The 14,681-nt window shown below is 53.8% G+C and overlaps 2 protein-coding genes across 2 annotated transcripts in view; one reads left to right on the top strand and one right to left on the bottom strand.

Annotated features, from left to right (window-relative positions):
* Positions 1-3,942: 3,942 nt before the first annotated feature.
* Positions 3,943-4,653, bottom strand: VOLCADRAFT_92398 (uncharacterized protein; the record flags this gene model as incomplete). The annotated part of the gene is made up of 2 exons (XM_002951789.1): positions 3,943-4,137; positions 4,378-4,653. The coding sequence occupies 2 exons, from the start codon at positions 4,651-4,653 to the stop codon at positions 3,943-3,945; spliced, it is 471 nt and encodes a 156-aa protein (XP_002951835.1).
* Positions 4,654-5,010: 357 nt separating this feature from the next.
* The window catches only part of VOLCADRAFT_92397 (uncharacterized protein), a gene marked incomplete at both ends in the record, with an annotated part of 22,514 nt that continues 12,843 nt past the window's right edge, over positions 5,011-14,681 (top strand). The window contains 6 exons of the mRNA XM_002951875.1: positions 5,011-5,082; positions 5,530-5,643; positions 6,090-6,304; positions 7,337-7,412; positions 8,026-8,242; positions 14,198-14,646. Coding sequence (XP_002951921.1) covers positions 5,011-5,082; positions 5,530-5,643; positions 6,090-6,304; positions 7,337-7,412; positions 8,026-8,242; positions 14,198-14,646 — 1,143 coding nt within the window. The remainder of the gene's footprint in view (positions 5,083-5,529; positions 5,644-6,089; positions 6,305-7,336; positions 7,413-8,025; positions 8,243-14,197; positions 14,647-14,681) is intronic.

Genomic DNA, 14,681 nt, shown 5'->3' with positions numbered 1-14,681 from the left:
CCGTGTGGAGCACGTGCACAGGGCGAAGAACACCCCACCCACCCCGACACACAGGGTCGAATGTTAGACAGCGCCAGGCGATCCAGGGTGATCCAAGGGGGGGGGCCGCCTAGGGGAAAAGAGATAGGAAAGTAGGGGGGCGTCTGGGTCTGGAAGGGATGAGGCGGTGTGAGGCGGTGTTAGGTGGTGTGAGGCGCTTCGGAGCGGAGCGGTCACGTCGCATCCTGTGGGCCCGCTCGAAGGGGAGGGCGCCGCCCTGCATGTGCAGTGGAAAGGGTTTTAGGGTGTTGTATTGGCGGCTCTTATTTTGTTCGTTCTTTCTGAATTGTGTTGTAGGAGGGGAGAAGTCTGGTGGCGCAGTGGGCCCTACCTACCATGAACCTCGTCGTCATCTTGCTTGGTTTGGATGATGTTTCTTTCATATATGTGGTAATGCTGTGGACCCTCGGTTTTGTTTGCTGCCACCGCAGCTGCGAGGGGGAGCTTGTTGTACACGAGTGAGGTGTACGGAGGGGTGTGGTGCCACGGCGGCAGGTGTGTGCGGCAGGAGTGCGAATGGCCACTGTTAGTTTGTTGCAGCAGCTGCAGCAGCAGCACGCGGACGATTCGCCTGAAGATCGGTCTGCCGAGTGTCGCTCATCCAGCTGCGATTCCGCTAGTGCACGTGTTACTACTACTGCTGTTACTATTGTTAGTGCTGATGTCACTTTTACAGTTGGAGCATGACCTCCTCCTCCCCCCCCCAGTCTGTGTGTGCGAGGGTGCCAATGAGCGGGGGGGGTTAGTGCCTTCTGAGATGGACGGTATGGCGCAACTTACAAGACGCAAGAAGGGTTCTTGGGGCCTAGGAGCCCCGCTAGGTGTATATTTGGGAGGTAAGAGCGAGGTAGGGTTGTGTACATTGTGGGGCTAAAAAAAGGGAATTTGGGAGCTCCGAAACCGGCTGTAACGCATGTGAGCCGCCTCGAATGTTTCGCCGGCTGTGGGCCTGTTGGTGTGATGTATCCCAAGGCGTACCTGGTGTGTTGGTCATTTGGGGAGACCGCGTGGTGGCGCCGCAGGGGCACCGTATATAATTATGGCTTCTGTTTGGTAGCAGCGATGTGTTTTCTTGGTGGACTAGTATTATTGCGACGGTGACGGTGACATGCTGTGATGGTGCCGTTGGTGTAGCGGTGGGGTGCTGTAGTAAGCTAAAGCAAAGCCAGTCGACCTGTGTGTCAGGTGAGCGACTGCTACAGGTGCAGCTAGCTAGTGTACATACCCTCCAAAGTGGAGCCAGCTGGGGTCGTCGCTCGATATTTATACATATATGGGCAAGTGCGGACATTTGCGGCTGCATCTCTGCGGGCCATTGCCATCATTATATGCATGTGCTGGTGTGCGGGCAAGGGGCCAAGGTGTCTCTTGGCTTTTATTCTCCTGGCTCTCGTCCAGTCGTCCTGTCGCCGAGTTGTACGACGTCCATCTTCCTGGATTTCTCCTCAGTGCGTGCATTATTGCTTACTGTACTACGTAATACAATAAGGATATGCGGGCGTTTTTCCCTGGCTCCATATGTAATATGTATGAGTCTATGTGCTGGTGGTCGGGTGCGGCGGGCACACACGTGTAATCACGTTAAGGTCAAACTTGAGGTCATTGGCAATGTTGATTCGTAAATCCTAGACCACCTTGACAATTGCTGCGTTTATTGGAAAAGGGCCCTTGGCGAAGGGAGGTGTGTATATGTTTGTGCATATGTGTATATGTTTGTGAATATGTGTAGACATACATGTCAGACGGATAGGAATGTGTCCTGTGGGGGTTATTGATGCTCCTACCATGCAGGCCATGCACTGCAAATCACACCCTACCCGGGACGGCGAGTTATTAGGAGGGCAATGGAACGTTATATGGTCGTTGTGGATGTTAAATAGTCATTTTCAGTGGTCGTTCAGGATACGTGTTCGGGTATGTGGAGGGAGAGCGTGCATTGGAAGGAACGCAGCAGCCTTGGAACAGGCAGCAGGGTTGGCAGCAGGTGTGTGTTGACTACTGCCTGCTTTAATAAAAACGTGCCTGTGGAAAATAATGATAGCCAAACACCATCAGTATGTTGCCACTGCGACAGGTGGGGCGGGGCCTGCAAGTTATGTAGGATGGGAACCACAGAGGCAGCAGTGGCCGGCACACGGTATGGAGATAAGTTCTTATTACCTGGTCGGTCGCGGGCCTTGGTTTGGCAGAGCTGTGTTTGTGGGTGTTTGTAACATTTGTGTGATGTGTGTGTGGGGATCTTGTTCTATCTGAGCCAGATATGAGCTCACGGCGTGCGCGCGGCGTTGGAAAAAGTTTGCATGGGAAATAAAGGCAGTTTATATGATGTTCGCTGGATGGGTGAGCCAGGGGTCGTCAGCAGCGACGATGGGTTGGCAGCATGGATGGGATGGAGCGCAGGGCGGGTAGGTTTGCTTGATGAAGCAACGACTGCCACTATATGCTTCGTCACTTTTTTATGTACAGAGAGCGGTACATACAGTCTGGACGCCTGCTGCTGCCTAGTTCATCACGTGCAAGTGTTGCGCGGTGCACCTGACAGGAGCGAAATGACATGAGAACATGATCATGACCAGCAAGTAGCATAATTAGGACATGCTGGTAATGTTCTCATGTCTCAACAGGACATGCCACACATATAGGATGCCGCATATAGCTTTAAAGACGGGTTTTCGTAGCCTAGACCGGCACCTACAATTTACCTTGCGATTGACGAACCGATAGGTTAATGTCCCTTGCTAGTCAAACCCAAAACAACCAACACACGCGATTTGGACTTGGATAGCTCAGGTTTGAATGGATGCCTGTAAAAGTCAGATGCGTGCAAGCCGTGCACCTAAGACCTAAGACCGAAGCGTAACCAACTCAGATGCGATTGGTTGGGTTATAGCTAACCGGTTGGGTTATCGACCCTTTTATGCCACAGGAGGTGTGGTGTGCGTGCAAGCTGCGGCGCACGTTGTTGCTTCTGTCCATGCTGCTTTGATTGCTGTGCGGCCGTGCGGTTTTTCTCGCTCTTTCCTAGGACTTCCTTGGAATAGCTATTTATGGCTCTCAGCTCATCGCCACACCGGCGCCCGACATGCTTGGCCCCCGCACAAATGAGTGCGGGATATGCCCGGTCTCGGCATTCATTCCTGGTGGACGCGCACGCGCACGCGCATGTAGGCAGGTTTTCCTGCTCCACTGCTTTGAACTTGATTCGCCCAGTTATACGAAAAACGAATTACTTAATCCAAGAAGCTATTGGCTTCCATGTTATGATGTGTGAAACAGGGGGGTGTATCTTAGCCCGTGGCAGCTACCCTGCGAAACCCTGCCTTCCCCGGTATTTCGGGGCACCCTCATCCAGTCACCCTAGTCAACTTTTCAGTGGATCGCTCAGATTCCGCACCCACCACCAGCATCCAACGGAATCTGCCGGGTCGACAGGGCTCAACTCCATTCCTTGTCGGCTCGCAGGTTAACTTTATCCCAGGTCACCACCGTCCATCAACTAGGGGCGCAATGTCTTCCACCATCGGAAGGACTTTTGATCCTGACGGATATTTCCCGGGGGCAATGGTCGCGCCTTACCAGTAGTGCCAAGCCCTAGAGTATATATATTATGTATATTATGTATGGGCGTGTAGAGTTTGGATCATAGCTCTGCAACTTGATATCCCAGTCGGCACCCCCCTGCAGAGGATTCACCGATGAACATCCAGATCTGATTTCTAGAGCCCCCACTAGGTTCCCACTTCCCGGCAAGCATCAGGCCCTATTTTTGACCATCGAGCTGACCGACCCATGGTTCATCGGTTCATTACCGCACGGCCCCAACAGCCAAAACCACACAGATAATCGAATTACCCCAAAATAGCCATCACCCACCCAACAACCCAGCCGCCCAACCATGCAAAATCATCCAATCGGCGCCTTGGACAACTGGAATTTTTTAAAGTACGACGCCACTTGCGACTTGGTGTACGGCCGGGTGGCAAGGCATGTTGGGAAGTCCTCCGGCTGTTCTACCCACAACTTGTGACCGATGCCGGCGGCGTTCAGTTGGTCGGATAGCTTCCGCAGCTGGGCCTCATCCTTCACCTCCAGAACCACCTGCATGCGCGATGGTGAGTGGAGTGGGAGTTGGTTCGTGATGGTGGGTGCAAGCCAGCGGTTGCACGGTGGGAAGCGTGCAGCATGAAAATGAGTCCTGCATCGCTGGGTGGATTCTTCCCTTTCGCTAAAGAGGTTTCAGGAGGTGCTGAAGAAACTGCTGAGTACCTCAGCAGGATGTCTGGCAGCGCTGCGGCGCCGTCCCAAACCATCCATCCAATACCCTTGTCCCGTGGTTACCTTCCGCATGTGGTCAATGTTTTCCGGTGCGAGGTATTGCTGCGTGGCTTCTTCGTCGCGATACGTCCACATTGCCGCTGAGGAGGCGTGGCAGGCCTGCGCCACAACGCTGCCCAGCGGCCATCCGTTGCTGGCCCAGAGGTCCTTGCGGACCACGACGTACTGAACCAGGAAATCCTGTTGAGACACCGCTGGTGATCCCCCATTTGCTATCGCCTGCGTTGCTGCCGCAGGATCTGCTGATCGGTCAGCAGCCCCTGCGTGTTCGGCTGACATGGCTTTGCGCTGGGGTGCTAATGACACGCTGCAAAAGTATGACCAGCAAAGGTGTTGTGAGGATTTTCTTAAGCTTAACCCTTTATGCCTGCTTGCGGTGAAAGGTGCGCCAACAGCTCTGATGGCCTTTGCGTGAACGCACCGAGCGCCTGCGGCTGTGCTCAAAATATTCATGGATGCACGTTCTTCAGCAAAGCTTTATTATTTCGGTCTTTCAGCTGAAATAATATGGCGCTTAGTAAAGCAAACGTCGTGAAAAAACTGTCAACGATTTTACATTCGAAATGCTCGCATCTTGGCTGTGCTCCTATGGATAACTTCAAATGATCAATGCGGCTAGCCTCTCTACATGAAATCATGAAAGGAGGTGAATTTGTAGCAGCACAGGATGGACACAGGGCTCGTCCAACCCACTGCAACCCAAAACAGGTATCGACCGTGCACCTTCGGTTATTCAGGACCTGCTCACAAGGGCCTCTGGCAGAATCTTTAACAAAGCTTTATGCAACGTGCATGTAGCAACACTTGAAAAATAAGATAGTGATGACCACCTCCTTGCTAGTAATTACTAACCTGCACTATCATTCTCCTTCTCCTGCCCCTCCTGGCCCCCACCTACTGCTACCCCGCCTCCTCCTCCTGATCCTGACACGCAGTACATTATTTAACATCTTCCAACACCATTCCATAAGCACACGCAGGTACGTGACACCGGTATGCCGTAGCCACCAGAGCCGGGTCCTGTTACATGGCTGAGACTCTCAAAAGAAGGAGCACCACTTTCATTTCAAGGTTTATCCACCTCCCAGCGCTCTTTCAGGACACTCTGAGGGCTCTCTTCCGCCGCTTCCGTACGGCATAATTTCGTGCATGCAGGTGGAGGATGTGCGAGTCGCTCAGGTGCATAAGGCCCAGCACCAGCTGCAGGACGCTCTGCTCCGGAGCCTGTACGGCATCGCATCCATTGGTCACCGCCAGAAGCCGCAGCAGGTAACGCAAGCAGAGACCGTGACAGGAGGGCTAAATGAATGGACTGGGGTTGGCGGTTGGCAGTTGGCGGTTTGTCATGTCGGTTGGGGATGGGCGTCCTGGCGGATGGAAAAGGATGCAGAGAGAAGCCGCGTTCTGATGAACAAAAACGTTTCGATAATCTAATAGTATAACTATCAGCTGCTGTTGTAATGTCGTATGTGTGTTTCTTTTGCTGTTATCACGGCCGCAGGCGGTTCAGAAGGCCTTACATGAAGGGCCAGGGATGCAGTGGTAGAACTCGATTGGCAGCAAAATACTGTACGGGGCGGCGCGGCGGCCAGCAGCAGCAGGAGGGGGCCCGGGTTTGGGGATGCGGGTGGCAGCGGCGCCACTGTGGAGGGTGAGGGTGGTGGTGGTGGAGGAGCAGCTGCATTGGCACCGCAGTGGCGCCGCCACCTCAGCAGACACCGCAGGCGGCCTCCAACGACTCACGAGTCATGCCCGACGCGGCGGCCACTGGCGACGCGACGGTGGAGCGGCAGCTGGCCCCGTTGCGGATTAGGTCCACTAGGGGGATTACTGCTGACGGGCTCTCTAGACCCCCGGGCAGTTGTGGACGGCTGGGGCCCCCCTTTCCGCCTCCTCCGGGGGCTTCTCCGGGAGCTTCTCTCCGTGGGAGGTGAGGTCTGCTTCTTTGTTACGCTACGCCTTTGAACAAGTACCCGTACGGCACTTGTATACAATCCCTCCTACATGCCGTCGTACAGTTCATCGTACAGGCTCTCACACGTGGCATGGAGACTACGTTGCATGGGAATGCCGTACAGCCCCTCGGGCAGCTAGCCATACATACCAACACGCAGGATAACGGTTTAGGTTTGGGTCTTTAGGTCGCTAGTCAGGTCAAGTCAGAGACTACATGTGTATACATCTGTATGTCTGTATGATGTAGTTACAGGGTGGTAAAGCTTCACCAGCGCCCCCCTTTCCCTTGGAGGCAGTTCCCTGCTCTCCCCTGCTAGAGGGGCACCCTAATCCATTCACCCCATCCGACTTCAGAATGTATTCGTTAGGTTCAGCAACTCACCACCAGCATCCAACCAAACCTAGCAGATCAACGGCTACTCAACATAGCTCCTGATCAGCTCGCAAGTTGATATAATTACGTCTTACACCATACACAAGATGGGGGGCCACCTCCCAATTCAACACCCCCCACACACACCGAGGGGTCGGCAAAAGAATTTGAACCCGGACACTCCGGGAGCAGAAGTCAGGCCTTAACCTTTGCCAGCCACCTGCCTGTCTGTCTGTATGCCTATATATGTTGTGTGTATGTGTGAGTCTGAACACTTCACTGCAAATGGGAGATATCGGAATTCATAAGCCGTACTGTTGTACTGCTTGTCGTCCTCCAGCGGTACAGCCGCGTAGCTGACAGCAGCAATGACGATGGTGGCGGTGGCGATGGCGGCCAGGGTGGCGGTGAAGCGGTAGCACCGGTGGTAGTGAGAACAGACAGCGGCTCTGGGGGGCCCCTCGGCAACACTCAGGGCATGGACTCGAGCACATAATCCACAGCAGCAGGGGGTCTATTGGTGTCGGTGCCGCTGCTGCCGCCAGTGGCAGCAGAGACAGCACTGTCCACATGCCTCCATGGGTGGTGACACGTCCAACGCTGCTCCTGCTGCGCCTCTTGTGAACACTCCAGGGCCCTGCAGACCGCCGCCGCCGCCGCCGCCACCGTCAGTAGTGACGTGCTGGATGCCGTACACTCTGTACAACAGGTTCGGGTATTGATGGCGCTGACAGTGGTGCAGGTCCAGGAGCTCCAGACCTGCTGCGTGGGAATGCTGGCAGCAGTGGCTGTAGCAGCCGACCGCTGAAAAGGTCTCTCGAGTTGCTGGCGGTCGCGCTCTGCGCGTATTTATAGCACCGTACTGTGTACCGGCTGCTACAGTGGCACTCAGCACCGCCGGATGCAAGGCCATTTGCGCTCAGCTGGGGCTTACATCGTACATCGCGTCACTACTTGAGCTGCCAGATGTTGATGATGGCGTGCCGCCACTGCGCTCGACAGCTGCTGCTCTGAGTGGAAGTGGGCAGGAGCTTAGGTGTGCCACCGGACTTCAACAGGAAGGTAAACCCCCAAGGTTAGAAACCCTAACAAAAAAACTCCTTCACAGTGATGTTTCATCGTGATAACCAACTTGCATCGAGCCCGTGTCGAGCTCGGCCTGCAGCCAGATACGGCTACTGGTGGCGGTCGAGATGCTTCACGTGCAGCTGCCCAGCAATGTCGGCGCTGCAGACCGTGCCTGCATCCATGCCGCCGCAGCATGCGCGCATGGGAAAACGAACACTTGCCCGGCCACAAAAGTTGCGGTTTCGTGGCGGCAGCTGCGGCAGCGATCTGAGGCTGCCAAGGGTACAGCGACCCGGTGGGCTGCCACTGAAGAGGAGAAGGTGGTGCTGTCCAAGCTCATTTGGCTGCTGGCTGCCATAGGGAGCAGCAGTGGCGGTGGCGGTGGCGGTGGCGGTGGCGGTGGCGGTGGCGGTGGCGGTGGCGGTGGCGGTGGCGGTGGCGGTGGCGGTGGCGGTGGCGGTGGCGGTGGCGGTGGCGGTGGCGGTGGCGGTGGCGGTGGCGGTGGCGGTGGCGGTGGCGGTGGCGGTGGCGGTGGCGGTGGCGGTGGCGGTGGCGGTGGCGGTGGCGGTGGCGGTGGCGGTGGCGGTGGCGGTGGCGGTGGCGGTGGCGGTGGCGGTGGTGGTGGTGGTGGAGTGTGCCGCTGTCGATGCTGCCAGTGCACTGTGGCAGCTGGTGGCCAGCGGCACTGTGCATCTGGAGGTACTGTTTTCTCTGACCTGGAGGTGAACCTTGTGTCGGTTCTTGGGAGCCCTGGGGTGGCGGAGGCGGACTAGGGGCACTTGGCGGTGCTGCACCTGGCTATGCTAGGACTGGTGTCGTGCCTGGCATGCTGTACGGCACTCGCGCGGCGGCTGTTGGCATTGCCACTGCTGCTGGCGGTGATGGTGTACGGGCTGGCATGGTGTTGTTGTGCTGACGGTGGCAGGTAGGCGTGGATGCCTGGGGTTGAGTGCATGCGGGGTGTATGCCACACGTTGTGCCGTGCATGCCACATTGTGGATCGTGGTTTTGTAGTGGGGACGGGCAAGCGGGTGGATAAATGGCGCCTTATGGAGCGGTTCACTCGGGGAACGACTTGATCATGGACGGGTTTTCCAGTCATGGATCAGGTCATGAAAATTGTCATGGATCCGCTCATAATTTTGTCACCAAGTCATGGATCCAGTCATGGAACAGTTCATAGTTTGCAAAAGCCAAGTGCAAGATATGAATTGAATTGAATTATTACAGAGTGGGAGGTTTCTGGGCCATTTGAACACAAGATATGACTGGTACCCAGGGGGTCGTAAAGTCGGTCATATACCTGCTCATAAATATCTATGACATGTGGAACATGACCAGGTCATGTTGCGCATGGTATTCCATGATGCAGCAATGCAGGCCATGACCACTCTGGCACATGTTTTGCACTCATTTCATGAGTTGTATACTGCGGTCCATGACCACTCCGGCACATGTTTTGCTTGGTTTACAGGAATTGTATACTGCAAGCCATGACCACTGTGGCCCATGTTTTGCACACATCCCACAAGTTATTCACTGTGGGCTTATAAGTCATGACCAGCAACCCATCATCCCGTGGGCTCCAAACCCCAAGTCAGCCATGTATGTACTTGTAGTGAGTCTGGTTGAGAAGCATCAAAATACAGCGAAATGTAGCAGCGGAAAACAGACCAAAATAGGTGGTAAAGGTGCGAGGTGGGTGTGACCACGACACCAGTAGTAATAGCAGCGCTAGACTACTCATGCCTACCAGGCATCCGCACCGAATTATATACGAGATCGGTAACTGGTGATCGTAGCCCTGCGGGACTTCTCTTAACCTTCCTTGATAGGATAGGTCGATCGACGCGACTGTATGATTGACGACTGTCACACTTTACACCACCGACAACCTGTCAGTTGATCTCAGTCTCGAACGTTGGAACGTCCGTTCGATATCCAACTGGGATATGCTGGGATTCGTTAATTACATAACCATACTGGTTAGATTGACCAACCATAGGCCACAACTTAGATTGACCAACCATAGGCCACAACATTTATCCCCTCCTTTTAGGAGTCGTGTCCTCACGACTACGGGACTTAATGAACTGCAATTCAGCAGCCATATCCGGTGTAAAGTGGTCAGCTGGTTCCCAACTGTTATGTTCCGACTCGAAACCTTTCCACTTAACCAGATATTCATCGACGTACTTACGTCCCACCTTCCGGCGGCGATAGTCCAATACTCGGTCTATCGGATAAGTAGTATCCTCAGAGAACTCCTCCGGTAATTGCTCAACAGGCAACGGTTGAAAAGTACCATCGGTACGGTAGGGCTTAACAAGCGATACATGAAATACATTATGTATCTTCAAGTTGCTTGGAAGCTTCAGCTTCACAGCGACATTTCCTACCATTTGTTCGACCTCGAACGGGCCACACCAACGAGGCGTGAGTTTACGAATGTCCTTACCTCGCAAACGCAAGTTTTTAGTACTTAATAAAACAAGTTGTCTTGGCTCAAACAAAACATCCCTTTTCTTGGCGTTGTAGTGTTGCTCAGTACGACTTTGAGCCGCCAATAAACATCGTTTAGCATCAGCTAGGCGTTGTTCCAGTGTTTGCACAAATGCCTTAGCTGTTGGTACAGTAACATCTAACTCTCGTACAGTAGGTGTTGCAGGATGATAACCGTAATTTAGAAAGAAGGGTGTTTGACCAGTAGACCGGTTTACCGAATTGTTAACAGCAAATTCCGCCAAGGATAAAACTTTATCCCACGTGGATGGAGATCCATCACAGTAATTTCGCAACATGTCGGCCAGCACACGGTTCATGCGCTCTGTTTGACCATCGGTCTGTGGATGGAATGCTGTAGACAGATCTGAACGAAGATCGACCATACGAGCCATATGTTGCCAGAACATTCCAGCAAACTGCGGTCCTCTATCAGAGACTGTTGTTTTGGGTAATCCATGCAATCGAACAACGTTTGCAAGGAACAACTCTGCAGTTTTCTCGGCTGTGACATGCGTATTGGTTGGTACAAAATGAGCCATCTTGGTGAGACGATCCACCATAACAAAAATGGCGTCATGTTGTCGTTGCGTACGCGGCAAACCTACCACAAAATCCATTGAGACACTGTCCCACGGCATGTCTGGTATTGGCAACGGTTGCAACAAACCATGTTGTCGCCCTGACAAGGTTTTGTTACGTTGACATTTATCACAACAACGTACGAAAGACTCGATATCTGCTGTTATCCCAGGCCACCAATGGTGTCGTTGTACTAACTAAAGGGTGCGAGCGACTCCTGGGTGTCCACCCATGGGTCCTCCATGACAGCGAGTTATCAGTTCTTGTCGTAGTTGGGGCTCACATGGAACGACAATACTTCGACGTCCCGTAGGCATCGCCTTGAGCCAGTAGCCTTGTTCATTACGGAACAACGTAGCTACGTTTAGTGATTGACCGAACCAAGGATCCTTAGCATACCCAGCCAGGATACGTTCTCGAAGCGTACATGCTTTCGTCCTTCGGGTTATCGCATTCAGTGAGGGATGTCGACTGAGAGCATCAGCTACATTCAGTTTCCCAGCACGATGTTCCCACAATAAATGAAATCGACTGAGGAACTCAAGCCAACGTGCTTGCCTTCGATTTAACGTGGGTTGCGTTTTGAGGTAAATTAACGGGTGATGATCCGTTACCACGCGTACGTCATGTGGTCCTTCGAGATAGCATCGCCACTCTCTTAGGGCATGGATTACACCAAGCAATTCCCGCTCTCCCGTTGTATAGTTCCGCTCAGCTGGCGTGAACTTTTTACTGGTGAACGCAATAGGGGCTCCATCTTGGAGAAGTACAGCACCTGTTCCCCTTAACGATGCGTCCGAAATTACCTCAAAAGAGAACGGTTTGGTCAAATCAGGGTACCGAAGCAAGACATCGTCTGCCAAGGCTTTCTTTACTACCTCAAAGGCTTCACGTGCCGAGGGAGTCCACTCGGGCAATATGTTTGCTTTACCACAAAGCATATCGGTTAGGGGTGCCGACAACGCAGCATATGACCGAATATATTTACGAAAATAATTGGTCAACCCCAAGAACTGACGCAGCTCGGTAATCGAGTTAGGTAACGGCCAGTCACGCACAACGCGGACTTTCTTGGGATCAGGACGTACACCTGACGTACTGATAATATGTCCCAGGTACTCTAACTCTGTTTGTGCCCAGTGACATTTTGAGGCTTTGGCGTGGAGACGTTCCCGCCTGAGCACTTCGAAAACCTGTTCCAGGTGTCGTAAATGCTCTTCACGACTTCGTGAATGAATCAAGATATCATCCAGGTACACCACCACAAAGCGACCAATAAACGGTTCCAGGATACGATTCATAACTGTTTGAAACGTAGCGGGAGCATTGGTCAGACCGAACGGTAACACTACATACTCATAGTGACCGAGGGGTGTCCGGAACGCCGTTTGCGGAACATCTTCGTTACGAATACGAATTTGGTTATATCTGTAGCGACTTCCAGCTGGTCATAGAGAACTGAGTTTGACGGCTTTGGTTGCGTATTGTTCCGGGCATAGCAGGAGGCCGAATATTGCCATATCGTTAATTAGAAACTATAAACGCGTTGAGAACGGTCATATGCTTACGGCGCACCGCATAAAGACTGACGATGTATGTTTCGATCTGGCGACGTAGAAGCAGGCGATTTGTGTCTTACGATCTAGCTTCGGTCTGAGAAATGTTCTATGACAAATCTCCTGTACTAGTTTCTTCTCAGTTTCCGTTGGCCGCCATGAACCTGGCCCGGAGCTGCGTTAACTGGTAGTTACCGTTGCGTAATGAAGCAGTTGCTGCGCGAAAAGGGTAGCTGCGTCTTACGTTGACCATACGACAGTTGTACGAATGGCGGGCGCGTTTGCCATATATAAGGCGCGGCCTGACCAATGTTTTCCAATCATACAACTCCCGCGCACGGTAGCAGGACGCACCGGCCAAGGCAGTTTGTAACGGGTATCGCCTTCACTTGGCGTGGATGACTCCCACCCATTTTATCTTGTCAACAACCGGCTAGGTTCCAACCTGACATTGGGCCTAGTGGCCAAGAAGCAGTAAAACTCTGCTCACATCAGGCCCACAACCACACCTGGGCCTACGGTCTCAGGACAAAACTCTGATTCTGCTTCCGCTCGCGCACACAAATCTCGATCCTATCTCGCTTAAGACAATCTACTGGTATCGATTCCTTTCTCTAAACGATCCTGGGCGCCCCGGTGTGTCCATCCAGCGGTTCCCCCAAACGCGAAAATTTTTGGGCTGCCGCTGGGTGCCGCCCGCCGCGGCGCGGCTGGTATCGAGACTAGGGTTTCAGCCCTGTCTCTAGCTACTTTCAAACAGTCTGCTAGGCGTCCCACTGGTTGTACGTCTCGTACGCCATGGAGAGCCAACATCAATCTCACTTTATCACACACCCTCATCCCTCAAGCGTCTCGTCTGTGCCTATCTTCCGACTGGGAGACAGTGCACGGCAATGGGTCGCCAGGGTTGAGAGATGTGGTCGGATGTACGGCTGGAGCGAAGAGGCTCAGCTGGACGTCGCCATCTGCCGCCAAGGAGATGAGGCCATCTGCTGGCAAGCCGGCATGGAAGCGTCTCTCCCCGATTGGCCTAGCTTTAAAGCCGCGTTTCTGGAACGATTCGATCCGACCCAAGAAGAGTTGTTCAGCCGACTAGCTCATTGTAGGCAAGAACGGGGCGAAGCTGTACGGACATATGCTGACCGCTACCGCGACCTAGCTGCACAACTAGGCGTGGACACGCAACACGACCCCATCCACATGCATAACTTCTTACAAGGACTACAGCTCAAGGTTTACAACAAGGTTTTCCTCATGCGCCCATCTAGCTCTGAAGACGCCGTACGATGCGCCATCTATATCAACGAGGGCTTGGACCGCCAGGATGTGGCTGGCCACTACGAACCGTTTCCCCCTCAGCGCACACGCGATATGGATTTCCACAGCCATCCTTCTCGGGCTACCCCGCGCTGGGAAAACCGTCACGGCGACCTTCGTGGTAACGTGCCTGATTCCCCGACCCCTAGCGGCTCACGACCGGATGGTCCCCGGACTCCAGTGGCTACACAACGTCCCTTGGGACCATGGCAACCAGAGCAGAAGCCTGCTGGGAATGCTTCCTGGCAGAGTCGCCCAAAACCTAAGGTTTCGACACCCCCAGAGAACGAACCCCTGGAGTCACGAGTTGACGACATCGCCCGCCAGTTGTCACGATTAACCCTGTTGCTGGAGCGCAACCACAATGTACAATTGTGGGAAAGGGATAACACTCATCATGAAGACCCACATTTTTCCCAGATGGAGCATCCGGACATCTACTCTTGTTTCCGGCCGGCTGCCCCACCAGCTGCATATGTCAAACGTGTGGCCGATTTTGAGCCTATACCGCTTCCCTGCAAGCGCCCAACGGCTAACCCTGGCCAGGATGCGCCTCGGCCTACTACTACCGGGCGTATAGGCATTGTACGACCCGTGGTGACACCGTTGGCTTCCCCGAATGCCCCGGCTACGGCTACCCAGGCTCATCAGCCACAGGAGCCAGCAGCCCCGGGTGCGCCACCTCCAGAACGTACTGCCGCAACCGGAGGTACCGTCCCAGCTCAGCGAGGCATTGCCAGCGCTGAACCTCGTCTCCGTCGACGAGTAGCTGAGTCTGGCAGCCGCACCGATCCGATTCCTGCGGACCCACAAGAGGAAGAACGGCGTATTGCTGAGGACATCATCCATAAGGTCAACAAGTATGCACTACCATTGAGTACAACGCTACGGTGCAACCCTATTAGCATCTACACGAAGGTCGGCAGCCGAGTCCTTGGGTTGGCTCGTCAGCC

Source organism: Volvox carteri (genome assembly GCF_000143455.1).
Source record: "Volvox carteri f. nagariensis unplaced genomic scaffold VOLCAscaffold_26, whole genome shotgun sequence".
Classification (NCBI taxonomy): Eukaryota; Viridiplantae; Chlorophyta; class Chlorophyceae; order Chlamydomonadales; family Volvocaceae; genus Volvox; species Volvox carteri.
This window is presented reverse-complemented; position numbering and strand designations above follow the sequence as displayed.